This window comes from Nyctereutes procyonoides, unplaced genomic scaffold, assembly GCF_905146905.1.
Source record: "Nyctereutes procyonoides isolate TBG_1078 unplaced genomic scaffold, NYPRO_anot_genome, whole genome shotgun sequence".
NCBI classification, from domain to species: Eukaryota; Metazoa; Chordata; class Mammalia; order Carnivora; family Canidae; genus Nyctereutes; species Nyctereutes procyonoides.
The window spans coordinates 17064936-17078917 of NW_026575155.1; the positions used below are offsets into that span (position 1 = coordinate 17064936).

The 13982-nt window shown below is 60.3% G+C and overlaps 1 protein-coding gene across 2 annotated transcripts in view; it reads left to right on the forward strand.

Annotated features, from left to right (window-relative positions):
* Window positions 1-12530: 12530 nt before the first annotated feature.
* The window catches only part of SLX9 (SLX9 ribosome biogenesis factor), a 33727-nt gene continuing 32275 nt past the window's right edge, over window positions 12531-13982 (forward strand). For both annotated transcript variants that reach the window (XM_055313667.1, XM_055313668.1), the window contains exon 1: window positions 12531-12701. In XM_055313667.1, the coding sequence (XP_055169642.1) occupies window positions 12564-12701 (138 nt within the window). In that variant the 5' untranslated portion in view covers window positions 12531-12563. The remainder of the gene's footprint in view (window positions 12702-13982) is intronic.

Here is a 13982-nt window from a genome sequence, read left to right on the forward strand (position 1 = left end):
CTAAAAAAAAAAAAAAAAATGTAGAACTCAAGGCAAAAAACGCGTTAAATGCTTAAGGAACGATGGAGGTCAGAGAATTCATAATCCACCAGGAAAGCTGAGCTGTCGCAGATCTTTCTGTGCTGCACAAAACAGCTGCAAAAATACGTAGAACAAAAACTGACAGCCCCGTTAGCAGGTGGCCCCGGCCACCGTGGTCTCCACGGTGCTTCTCTCAGATGCGAACAGAAACGCCAGTGAGGCCTGTAGAGAATCTGAGGAATGTGACCCCTTCTCTCCAACCCACGAACGAACGGATCATCTATTAAGCCACCAGGGAAATCTCGACATGTTCTAAAGTACAAACGTCCTAAGGAGGCCAAATCCATGGGCACAGTAGGAGAAAAGGAGCTGCTAACCAAAGGGTGACGTTAAGGAAATACCCGGAGTCCCGAGAAACTGGCAGCAAACCGAATGCAGAGTCGGGAGACGCGCTGTGGGACGTTCACACGGTGGGATGAAAACCAGCAATTTAAGTGTTTTCTGCGGATCCGTGTGTATCTGCAAGTCACCTCCCAATGTCGACGCTGAGGTTCTCGAGCGCAGGGCTTGCAGAAGGACGTGTGGTGTGATAGCACGCGGTCCACGCGATGCAGGAGACAGCCATGCGCTCATGAGTCCCCAGCTCAGGACAGTGGTCACCTCTGAAGGCACAGGGGACAGAGGACTCCTCGGAGGGGAGCACAGAGGTCTTTAACTTTAAAATTTTAAGGGTGAAACATTCTGGGCAAAGTAAAAGGCAAAATGTTAAGATCGGACGGATGAGGATGGCGGGTATGTGGGTGTTGGTGATGCTGGTCTTCACACTTTCCTGTAGTCTTGAGCTATTTTATTTTAAAAAAGGAACAACAGGGAGTGACTACGAATGAGCAAGAGGACTGTGTGAGGTCATGGAAATGTGCTAAAGCTGGGCTGTGGTGAGGATTTCACAACTCTGTAAATTTGCTAAAATCATTCGATGCTGTACTTAAAATCCGTGAGTATTGGCATGTAAATTCTACCTTAATGAACTCGTAAGAAATGAAACAAAATGGAGACCATTTGGCAGGAAAAAGGAGCCACCAGCAGCTTCGAGCCCCTGCTGAGGCCAAGCAAGCACACTCCACTCCATCTCTACCAGATCCCAACTACAGATATCACACAGAGTGAAATAGAGCAATTTTCTGAAAGATCAGGGTGAGAAGTCAAAACCTGATGAAAGGTTGATATGGGGGGAATGTTCTGTTCCCCCCCAAGACCCCAGGCTTAGTTCAAGGTAGCCAGCACCCCAGATGAGCATGGTGCATGTGGCCAAGAGAAGCCCCCGCTTTCTGGACGTTGGGCTGGGAAGGGATGACCTGATGGGTGGAGACAAGGAGTGCTGGCAAAATCCTCGGTCAGGATGCCAGCTGATAAATTAAGATTTTATTTATTCATTCATTCATTCATTCATTCATTCATGAGAGACACACAGAGAGAGGCAGAGACCCAGGCAGAGGGAGAAGCAGGCTCCCTTTGGGGACCCCGATGTGGGACTTGATCCCAGGACTGCAGGGTCATGACCTGGGCCAAAGGCAGATGCTCCACTGCTGAGCCACCCAGGCATCCCCAGCTGATAAATTAAAATGCAGCGCTAAAAACACTTATGCGACCTGAAAGATCAAAACAAAAAACAACAGGGGAGGGAAATGAAAATGGAAAACAGAGAACAAACAAAACTTTAAACAACAGACCTAAATCCAACCATTTCAAATAATTACATTAGTTGTAAATGGTCTAAACCCGCTGGTTGCGAGGCAAATGTCTTCAGGTGACAAAATAGACCCGCAGACTGAAGTCCCACCGGACACATCCTGTAGCCTCGTGGAATTAAAACCAGGAAATAAGCAGCAGAGAGGCCTAGAGAAAGCTCCGGAGAGACACACTTCTGAATAATCCGTGGGTCAAATGGAGGCCTCCAGGCAAATCAGAAAATGTTGAAGGGGTGGGTTGAAGTGCTGCGAATCACATCTCCAGGAAGCCGAAGGTACAGCAGCGCCCTGAGCGGAGTCCGTGGCGTCACACGCGCGTACTAGAACGTCAGCACCAAGAGTGAGTCCCAAGCCTTATGCCAAGTGGAGGAAGCCCGGGGGCCGCACGAAAGCCAGCGGTGCGGAGACGGGGGCCGCCAGGAAGGCAGACACCCCAACCAAGTGAGAGAGCACTTGGCACAGGTGCAGGTTTGGAGGGGCCATGAGGTAAGGGGCGCTACGGGCACCACGCGTTTACCGGGGCACCGGGCACGTCCGTTCTTCCTCGCAGCACACCCCGACCGCCAGCGCCATGCGACGCTGGCGAACCACTTAAGTAGATTGCGAACAGGGAGACGGCTAGAGAGCCCACGGTGCACCCCACCTCCGAGGCCGTGGAACCAGGGCTCGGTGCCGCCGACTCGGGTGACAGACTGGGGTGCGCACCGAGGGGCTGTCCATTCGGAGGTGAGGGTGTGACGCAGAGGATAGGACGGTCCGAGCAGCGGCGCCTCCGGGGGCAGTGCCCATGAGGGAGGACGCTTGGGCTTTGAGAAAAGATGACAGAACAGAATTCTGAGGACAGCCTTTCCCTATAAGGTGGCCAATAGCTTCCATTTGCAGCCGCTTTCACCTAAGCGTCCAGGAGATCAGCTGCACGTCGTCGGGCGGTCAGTGAGGCCTTGGCACCTGGCCCGGCAGTTAGTGCCCTCTGCAAGGCCAGGGCCCAGCTCGGGGACCGGCATGCCACGGTGATGCAAGGCGGAATGAGAAGGGCTCCCCCAAAGTGTTCAGGGCACAGGGGTGGGGGGCTGGCGCCAGCCAAGGCTGCAGAAAGGAGGAAGAGATGTGGGAGGCAGGCTGTTTCCATGCCCTGGCTGCCCCGAGTGCTGGCCTGGGCACGCCCAGCGCCCCTTCCCTCCCAGCCGCATCCCCACAGTACACGGCGCCGAGAGGATTACGGGGGACTCCGTTGTGAGATTTTGAAGATGATAATTTTTTAAATTTTATTTATTTATTCATGAGACACACACACACACACACACAGAGAGAGAGAGAGAGAGAGAGAGAGAGAGAGAGAGAGAGAGGCAGAAACACAGGCAGAGGGAGAAGCAGGCTCCATGCAGGGAGCCCGACGTGGGACTCGAGCCCGGGGCTCCAGGATCAGGCCCTGGGCTGAAGGCGGCGCTAAACTGCTGGGCCACCCGGGCTGCCCCATGATAAAATATTTTAATGATGGAGAAAATGAGGCTCCTTTCATAGAGAATCCCAGGCAGGGCTTCGGTATCTTGGCCGATGCTGGGGAAAGGTTGGAGAGTCAGGCACGCAGCCCACGACGCTGTGTGGGTATGATGAGCAGGGCATGACCCCTGGGGGCCCACTCATCAGAGGAGGCACTGAAGAAACAACCACTCAGCACTCAAAAGGCAGAGCACGGGGGCGCCGGGGGCGGCTCAGACAGTGGAGTGTCTGACGCTTGGTTTCCACTCAGGTCGTGATCTCAGGGTCATGGGATCCACCCCCAAGTCAGGCTCTGTGCTCAGCCAGGAGTGGGCTTGGGGGTCTCTCTCCCCCCGCCCCTCTCCCTACTTGAGTCCACACACTGCGTGCACGCTCTCTCTCTCAAATAAGTACATATATCTTTAAAAAAAAAAAAGGCAGAAAACAAGCTTGACCCTTGAAAGGATGCTGTGATGTGATGGCACTTAGGTCAACAGCAAGGCTGTGACAGCACTTTCCCGGCTCACACCCTCCTATCTTGCATTCCTTTGCCAACTTCCTTCTGCCCCAACTCTTTGTCTTTTCCTGACCCTTCCCCCATCTTTGCTTTTATTTTCTTTTCGATTTTTTTTTTCCTACCAGTAACTTCCTTTTGTGATGTTGATTCAGCTGTGGCTCCCTTTGTGGGGGAGGAAGGGAGCGCAGGAGCTGGCAGAGGCAGCTGCAGAGGCAGGAGGCAAGCACTACTGGGGGGTGGGCAGGTGGCGGAACAGAGCAGAAAACAGTGGCTGCCCTGGTAAGTGCTCCAAACAGTTGTCTCACCGGATCCCCCACAGATCCATACAAACAGGCAGAAAGTCACCGTGCCAGGGCAATGGACAGCTCTACTGTCAGCCAGGCCACATGGGTGTCAGGGCTGCCAGGTGAGCATAGAAAGTGGGGAAGATATTGGAGAGGTTGGGGCCATTTCTAGCCACCTACTCTCCTGGATGCTGGCCTGGGTATCCTCATCCCCACCTACATGTCAAGCAGAGGGCCTTGTCTCCTAGTCTTCCTCTTTCTGGCTTCCTCCCTCCAGCTCCTCTAAAGGAAGGACACCCCGAGGAGGAGGCTGGGGTGGGGGCTGACTGACAGCCTGAGCAGAGACCGCCCAGCCCTCATCAGAACACAAAGATTAGCCAACGGGCTTGACCATGTGCAGGATCACACTGAGACCCTGTTAGAGGGCAGAAGACTTGGCTCTGGATTCAGAGGAGATTGAGCCAGAAAAAGTTAAGCAATGATCAACTCTGGGGGAAAACCAGAAGTTGTACAAGGAAGAAACGATAATTATAGAATGTCCACTTGGCTCAGTCGTGCACATTTACATGATCAGAATAACAACAGCCCTGAGCCCAGATTAGAAATGAAGCTGTTCGGGGCACCTGGGTGGCTTAGTTGGTTGAGCATCTGACTCCTGATCTCAGCTCAGGTCTTGATCTCACGGTCATAAGTTCAAGCCGCATGTTGGGCTTCACGGTGGACATGGAGCCTACTTAAAAAAAAAAAAAAACAACATAATTTAAAAATGAAACTGTTTATAGTTCTACAGAGATGTGAGGGATGGGCGGGGGTGTGAGAAGCTAACATCCTCATTACCACAAATGGAAGGTCATCATGCCTTCCCTGCCCCCTGGAATCTAATTTCTCCTTTCAGTATGAAAACCAGGTTGAAAAAAAAAAAGAAAGAAAAGAAAAGAAAACCAGGTTGACCTGTGGGGTGCCAGCAGGTCAGGGAGTCACCCAACCCTAACCCAGGTCCCAGGTCCCAGGTCCCTTCCTCTCCTTATCAAACTGCCATTTCCTGTTCAATTTGTCATTTCTACCAATGCCAAATAGAGCCACTTGTGGACATCGTTAGGGATGTGTGCCCACTGAAAGTCTGCGCTGCCTTCGTTGACACAACTTTGTACCTTCCAACCCTGGATTAAAGGACTCTGTTTCCATGATTGCTCCAGAGGCCTGGTTTGGGGGCAAGACTGCTGAGCCTGGTTTGGGGGCATGACTGCTGAGCTTGTGCTTGGGGTCCCACAGATCGGCCCACTGCTGGTGGTAGTTGCCTCTACACACTCGATCCCTTTCCTTCCCTGGGCCCTGGTTTCCCCCGCCGTCCTTCCATTGTGAGGACAAATGAAGACCTATGAAAGGGTCCCGCAGAGGGCTTGGCACACACAGCAGGTGCTCAATAAATGTAAAGTTGCAAACCATAAAAAAAGGTGATGGAGACAAGGTCCCAGAGATCATGGAGCTTTCAACAAAACTACTGCAGATTTTTTTGTTTTTTTTTTAATTTTTTTTTTAATTTATGATAGTCACAGAGAGAGGGGGGGGGCAGAGACATAGGCAGAGGGAGAAACAGGCTCCATGCACCGGGAGCCCGATGTGGGATTCGATCCCGGGTCTCCAGGATCGCGCCCTGGGCCAAAGGCAGGCACCAAACCGCTGCGCCACCCAGGGATCCCAGATTTTTTTTTTTTTTGTTTTGTTTTAAGGGAGTATCTATTCCTAGATTTGTAGAGAAATTTCTTTTTGGGCACCTGGTAGCTCAGTTGGTTAAGCATCCGACTCTTGACTTCAGCTCAGGTCATGATCTCAGGGTCGTGAGATCGAGCCCCACGTCAGGCTCCGTGCTCACTGTAGGGTCTGCTTGAGATTCTCTCTCCCTCTCCCGCTGATCCTCCCCCCTCCTCCCTCTCTAAGAAAATAAAAAGAACTCTCTTCTCGTTGAGTTTTCTGCTTCCACCCTTCAACTTTTGGACCTGGGGGAACAATGTACTTTTTCTGCATTTGTTTCTTTGCATGGAATGGACAGTAATGAAGTTCTCAGCCCAACACTTTCTTCTCTCCCGTCCCGGAAGCACGGTGCCAGTGAGGGCCCAGCTTCCCCGAATGCTGACAGCACGAGGGAAGGAGGACGCAGGGGAGGCATGGCATCTGAGGCCTTCGGGCATCGGTGCGGGTGGCGGCACCTGCCCAGCCCATCCCCAGAAGACGGTGGGTTTCAGGGCAGGTTGACATTTGGGAGGCATGTGTAAGGAGCTTTCTGACCCCTCTTCCCACCAGGAGCCATCCCTGGGAAGCTCTACAGAAAGCCCACTTTCATTTTCCTCCGCCAGCCGGGAGCCCTCGCTTCCGCCAAATCTGCCTGCCTGCCCCATGCCCGGGGCCCATCTGTGTCGTCTCATCCGCAGGGCCATCCGAAGCCCTCCGCCCCCCGCCCTGCCTGGGCATTCCCTGTCATGCAGGGTCCACCCAAACGCCGCTCCCAGGGCTCTCCCTGCTGTGTCTGTGCTTAGTAAGGGGCCATCCTTTCTTGTGGCCCTGGGGGGGGGGCACTCAATACACAAACCTGTCATGTCAGCTCCGTGGAGGGGAAGGACAAGGACCGGGCTGCTCCCTCCTGGCTTCTGCCCCCGCCCCTCCCCCTCTGCCAGTGAGGACGCTGAGCACTGGCCTACATAGGAGGGTGTGAGGCTCTGGGCCAATGGGGACCAGAACAGCGCCTGGCACAGAGTGCACCCAGGGCAGGCTCTGCAGGTCACGGGTCACGGGGCTGCTGCTGCGGAAACTGCTGGGCTCTGCCCCTGGGGCACCGGCAGCCACAGAGCAGCCGTAGGCAAATGAGCTTCGCGCTCCCCACGGCGAGCGGGCTCCGGAGCAGCAGATCTGGGGGCAGGACCGCGTGGGAGAGGAGGAAGGGTTAGGAGGAAGGGCGGCGCACCTGGAAATCCCGGCTGAGCGCTCGGCCGGGTGCCTGCGAGGAATGCGGACCCGCTGGTCCCGGCGGGCCCCCTGGATCCCGTCCCCGAGGCGGTGTAGGGCTGGAGCAAGGGCTTCACACACCCGGGGGGTCTGATCCTCAGCAGGGGCCAGAGCCCAGGCCCCACTGAGCCTGCACCAAGGCGGCACACAGTGCTGGGGAGGAGCTGGGGACATCGGAGCCCAGGACAGAACCGGGATCACCTGAGGCTGAAGGTGACCCTAGGGGCCTTTTCTCTCTCTTGAAAAACTTCTCTCTTGGCCTCTCGCACCAGTTTCAAGACTCTCTTTCCTCTTCAGAGGAGACTGAGGCATCTCACTGGGCTCCCCAGTTTCCCCCAGGCCCCAGAGGTGGGCGTCCCTGTGTCTACCCACCTGAGTCCACATCGCCCTTGCCAGCCAGCTCGCAGTCTCCCGTGAGCTGCTCCAACCCTGTCCACCTGCTTCCTGCCCCCACTCCCTCACCCGGCCTCGGTTCTGGGCCGCAGTTGAGAGCTGGCCTCTCGGTGCAGAGGGACCTATCCAGAAAGATCTCACCCTCCTTCACCTGGGAAGGCCTTGCAGGCCGGGAGGCGGTCTTCTCTGTCTCCTCCTCGTCCTCTCTCAAGGAATAGCGGCACCTCTCCAGCACGGGGCAGCAGAGGAGCAGGGCAGGGCAGCAGTGGCGGCCCACAGCCTGGGCTCTGGGAAGCCTGGACTGCAGTCCCGCCCGCCCGCTGCACAGGTGGCTACACGGCTGTAGCCCAGTTCCTGAAAGGTGGGGGTGAAGGGTCCTCCTCTCAGGACGCTGAGCTGAAAACCCTGAAGCTCTCAACACAGCCTGCAAAGACGGAGGTGGGGCAGGGGTCTGGGCGAAGTGCCCAGGGCCCAGCCCACCAGGGCTGGTGAGTGTGACAGCACAGGGGTGGGAGAGGGGGGAAGATCCCATTCTGCGGGCAAAGCACCCTGGAGCTGGTTAAGCTGGGGTGACTAAGGTGGAGCGAGGGATGGAACATGTGCCCTGATCTGGGTGTGACCCCATCCGCATGAGGAATTGTGGGGGGGTCGGAAGAGGTTACACGGGTAGGTGGGGGGCTGGGCTGAGCCCCTGGTATGTGGTGCTGGGTGGGCACCAGGGAGACCTCACCCTTCTTACACCTGAGCAACATGAAAATTCCTAATTAAAAAAGCTGCAAGACCCAGTTTGGGGGGGTCGGGGGAAGGCGCTGAGAGGAACTGGCCGTCCATTGCCAGGCACCTCTGCGCAAGGGGAACAGAGGGATTTTAACGGTTTAAAGTAGTTTTCTCTATTTTCCAAATGGTTTACGACAGCCACGTATTATTTGTAATCAGAAAAGGATGCTAACCGGGGCCCCTGGGTGGCTCAGGGGTGGAGCGTCTGCCTTAGGGCGGGCTGTGATCCTGGGGTCCAGGGTCCAGTGGGCACCGGGCCCCCTGCAGGGAGCCTGCTTCTCCCTCTGCCTGGGTCTCTGCTCTCTTTCTCTCTGTGTCTCATGAATAAATAAATAAAATCTTTTTTAAAGAAAGGATGTTACCTAAAAGTTAATCTGACCGTGTATCAAACGTCAGAAGCGGCTCTCTGCCTGGCTGGGGGTGGGCTGGAGGGAGAGGCAAGAATCAAAGCTGGAAGTCTGGGGCCTGGGCTGTGGGGCCGCCCTGGGGGGCAGCCCGCGGCCCCACCGGGCACCTGCCGCAGCGCTTCCCCCGCACCCCCCCCCCGCCATCGCTTCCTCCAGTCGCCCCGGCATCCCGCAGTGGGTCGGGCACATTATGTTCACCCCAAAAGTCTCCAAATTTGGGAACTCTGCAGCCACTGATCGGTGGCCCCCAAGCTTCCTGCCCCATTCCTGGCGCGGACACTCGTGGACACACCACCTGTGGTTGCCCCGTGCCCAAGCGCACAGATTGGGGACCCGCCGCAAGGTCTGGGGTGTGCGCTCGAGGTCTGCCCGCGGAGATGTTCAGACGATAGATGGCCCCGCAGGGACTCAGACCCGCTGTAACCCCGCAAGTTCCTGGAGCAAAGCCCCGGGTCTCGGGGTGGAGGCGGCACGAAGCCAGCTCTGCACTCTCGGCCCAGCCCACCCTCCGGGGCCGTGTCTGGAGGGATCACAGGGAGGCACTGCGCCCAGGTGCCCAGGTGCCCAGGCGTGTACGCAGCACAGGTGACCCCATCCCCGCCGGCAGCTCGCCTGCTATGCCCTCTGGGTCGCGGGGAAGGCTCTGGGCATGGCCGCGGCGCCCCCCGCTGATAAACCAGGCTAAGGAGCACCGGCCTCCACACCTGCCTCAGTCTCCCAGCTTGTAGCCAGTGGGGCAGGTCTCAGCGCATGCCCCCCCCCCCACGAGGCAGGGCCTTCCCAGAGTCGCTGGAGGTGGAGGACAGCCTCCCCTCCCTCGCCCTCCAGCACCTGGGCCGGGCAGGATGGGCTGGGGTCCCGCTTGGGATGCCGCCCCTGCCGCCCCCACACCCCGACCCCGCATTTGAGGCCTACCTTTCTGGGGCCCCTGGAGTCTACTGTGCCTGCAGCCTCAAGAACCCCAAGGTGCCAACCCCTGTGGAGAGATGGGGAGACAGGTCCGGGTCAACCCCAAGCCCTGCCGTCTACCTGGGGGTGCGCGCACCGGCCTTCCTTCCCGGAGTGAGGCCCCGGGGAGTGAACCTGGACTCAGGCCAGGACTTGTGCAGGAAGAGGGGCCTAGATGGGCGGAGGACACGTTCCCAGGGCTGAGGGGCGCGGGGGTTGGGCGCTGCACCTGGGAAGCTGGTGGCCACCCCCCAACCCGTGGCCACCCTGGGAAGGAGGTCCTGACACCTGGCACTTGGCGAGGGCAGGGTTAGGGCACTGGCTGGGGGCACACAGGGTGGGGAGTCCAAATCCTAGGACCTGTGGGCGGCACCAGAGCTGCAGGGCGCTGCCCCCCTGACGGGAATCCGTGGGCAGGTGCTGGCACACGCAGTGTGGAAAGGTCAGTGGCCCCAGGCGCTTCACGACAAAGCCCCTCGCGGAGGGCCCGGGGGACAGGGAGGGGCCGCGGGGCAGCGGGCACCAGGCACCACCTGGAGGCCATCCCTCCCCGGCTGCGAGGGACCCCAGGCCTCGACGCACACAGGTGCACAGACGGCTTGTGCGCCCAGCGCAGGGGCAGGAGGCCTCCAGGGTCCCGGCGCAGGGGGAGCAGATTCTCCCGCAGCCCCGCTCCCAGCCCGGAGGCCCAGGGTGGGACCACGGCGGGCCGCGAGCGCCCTCGGGCGACGAAGGAATGAGCCAGAGAGAAAGCAAAGAATCCGGGTCCTGCAGGGAGGGGATCAGTGGAGACTTGGCGGTGGAGTGCTGGGAGGCGCCGAGCAGCTGGGGCGGGACCTCCCGAGGAGGGCAGGGCCTGGGCAGCCCCTCCAGGGCTCTCCTCCAGGGAGCTGGGGGGCGGGTAAGCAGAGAGGGACTCCAGGGGTCCCCGGGTGCAGCTAGAGGGCACGGAGCCCAGAGAGGGGGCCAGAGCAGGAGCCCCCGGGTTGGGGGGGAGTTTGGGGGGGAGAGATTAGGGGCCTGCCGGGTTGGCAGGGAGAGGGGGAGCCAGCAAAAAACGACACCTCGGGTTTCCGCTTGGGCAGCCACCTGGGTAAGGCGGTGGAACAGGTTGGGATCAGAACCAAGAATTCAGTTTTGCGGTTTTCACTACATTTTCAGGTGGAGATGGAGAGATCCAGCTGCAGATGGAAATGTCAGGATAACAGGGTAGGGCATGGAAGCATGGACGGGAGGAGGTCACTCAGGGGGACCAGGGGACAGATGGACAGGAGAGACCCCAGGACTTTCAAACCTCCTAGCTGGTCCCTTTTGTTGGACGCTGTTTTCCCTTTTTTTTTTTTTAAGATTTTATTTATTTATTTATTTATTTATTTATTTATTTATTTATTTATTTATTTATAAAGTGGGGGCAGAGACACAGGCAGAGGGAGAAGCAGGCTCAACGCAGGGGGCCCAATGTGGGACTCGATCCCAGGTCTCCAGGATCACGTCCTGGGCTGAAGGCAGATGCTTAACCGCCAAGCCTCCCAGGGGCCCTGAACACAGGTTGTTATAGCAGGGATTATGGATGATTTTTCCTTTGTAAATATTTTTGTCATTCAGGTTATTTTTATTTTTTTTAGGATTTTGTTTATTTATTCATGAGAGACACACACACACACACAGAGAGAGAGAGGCAGAGACACAGGCAGAGGGGTAAGCAGGCTCCATGCAGGGAGCCCGACGTGGGACTCGATCCCGGGTCTCCAGGGTCACGCCCTGGGTTGCAGGTGGTGCTAAACCTCTGAGCCCCCCGGGGGCTGCCACTGTTTTCCCCTTTACTGAGCAAACCTGTGCTGCCCGGAAGAGGCAAAGAGCAAGCCCTGAAGCTGGCGGGGCCCAGCAGGCCTGGAGCCCACCTGGTGGGGCTCCCGCCGGGCAGGAGGTTGTAGCCCCAGCAAGCCGCTCTCCTTTGACCACCTGGTCTGGCAGGTGCTGGCCCAGGCCCACGTTGGCCCCCGGCAGCCCTTACGGAGCAGGGGGGCGGGGGGGTGTCAAGCCTCAGATGGGCTGCTGGGAGGTCTCCCAGGGACATTTGTCTGTGCCTTCAGCCCCGATGTTCGCTGTGACGTCACCCGTGTCGGATCCGGCCCAGGTCTCCGCGGTGCCTTCTTCACCTGCAAGCGGCCTCGCTCCCTGCTGGCACGTTGTGGCCCGGGACAAGCCGGCTCCTGCGCAGCCTGGGGAAGACGCCCGCGCACACCTGCTGTCTACCTGGTACCCTGCGTGGCCTCGCCTTTTCTAGAATGTCATGCGCTCAGTAAGGCCTCGAATGTGTAGGTGGACATGCATCCCAGCCTGCTCTGTGGCCTCGGGCAAATCACGGATGCCATCACCTCGGCCCCGTGGCTGTGGTCATCGGTGTCGCGTCCACTGGCCAGCACCTGTGTCCCCCCGGCAGGTGCCACCCCGCTTTGCGGGCGGCTGGCGAGTCCCCCCCCCCATTCCTCTTGGCGGGTGGGCTTCCACGGGCTCCGGGGGGCTGAGTCCCAGGGCCGGGGTGCAGGGGAGGGGGCCCGGGCACAGACGGCCGCGGCCCGCCCGCCTCCGCGGTCACGGGAGTCCGTGGAGCAGCGGACGCGTGTGGTCGGTCCTCGGAAGCGGGGCACTGCGGGGCCGGCGGCGAGCCAGTGCCCAACACACCCGCACCCCAACGTGCAGGACCCGTCCCCCCCCCCACGCCCACCCCCCGCAGGTGGCCCGACCGGCCGCCTGCAGCGCCGCGGTCTCCGACACCTGCCGGGGGCGGGGCCGCGCGTCCTGGCCCCGCCCCCTCCCGCCCGGGCGCCTGCGCGGCGGGCGGCGCGGGGGGAGCGCGGATCCCAGCCGCCCGGCCCCTGTTTGTTTCCGCCCGGCCCCTGTTTCCGCCCGGCCGCCGGCGCGCACGACCAGCTTCCGGCCGGCGGTGGGACGCACGCCGCGCGGCTTCCGGCGGGGCTCGCCGAGCATGGGGAAGGTGAGGGGGCTGCGCGCCCGCGTGCACCAGGCGGCGGTGAGGCCCGCGGGGCAGGCGGCGTCGGGACCCGCGCCCCCGGATCCGGAGGCGGCCCCGGCTCGGGAGGCGGCCGGCGGGCTCGGCGCGAAGGTGAGCGGCGGGGCGGCGGGCGGGCGGCCCGGGGTCGGAGTGTGTGTCTGTGTCCCCGGGACGCCCCGGGGCCGCGCTCAGCCTGCTGCTGCTCTCGGGGTCCCTGGGGCGGCGGCGGGCGCCTCAGCCGTCCTCGGGGACCGGCCCCGCCGTGCGTGTGGCCCCGGGGCTGACCCTCGGCTGACCCTCGGGCTGCGACCCCGGCTGCGACCCCCGGCTGTTCCCCGGGCTGTGACCCTCGGCTGACCCCCCGAGCTGTGACCCCCCGGCTGACCCCTGGGCTGTGACCCCCGGCTGACCCCCCGGGCTGTGTCCCTCGGCTGACCCCCCCCCCCGGGCTGCAACCCCCGGCTGACCCCTGGGCTGTGACCCCCGGCTGACCCCCCCCCCCGGGCTGCAACCCCCGGCTGACCCCTGGGCTGTGACCCTTGGCTGACCCCTGGGCTGTGTCCCTCGGCTGACCCCCCGGGCTGTGTCCCTCGGCTGACCCCCGGGCTGTGACCCTCGGCTGACCCCTGGGCTGTGACCCTTGGCTGACCCCCAGCTGACCCGGGGCTGTGACCCCCGGGCTGCAACCCTCGGGCTGTGACCCTTGGGCTGTGACCCTCCGCTGACCCCCCGGGCTGCGACCCCCCGGGCTGCGACCACGGGCTGACACCCACCCCACCCCACCCCCCTGCCCCTGTGCCTCCTTCGGGCTGCAAACCCCTGCTGCGACCCTTGCACTGACCCCTGGGCTGCCTGAGGGCATTGATGCTGCCCCCGTGGCCAGGCACAGGCGCGGGGCCGCGGACAGGACAGCACTCCACACCACGGCTGCGCCCCCAGTCTTCATAACTTCCCAACCGCCCTCTCTCTGTTTGCCGCGGAGAAGTCCAAGTTCGGTCCGAGTTCCGTTATCAGGGACGTGCAGGGTGAGGAAGGAGCTCGGTGCGCTGGCTCTGCTAAGAGCTCTGGCAGTAGTGGCTCGTTTGGCGCGTACACGTCTACCGGCGTCGTTAGTGTATCCGGAGTCGTGCAGCCGTCACTACAGACTTCAGACCCTGCCTATCACCCCAGAAAGAGACCCCGGCCTGTAGGGCGCGGCCCCCAGTCGTCCTGGCCCTTCAGGACCTCTGCCTGCGGGGGAAGCTGGGCCAGCGGGGAGAACCACTTTGTCGGCCTTCCCGCCTGCGGTGGGGGTGGAGGAGGAAGTTCCATGGACGGACCACCGGGGTCTGGTCACGTGATGACATCGCAGTCCTCGAGGGACACCAGTGGCGCAGCATCAACCCCTCATGT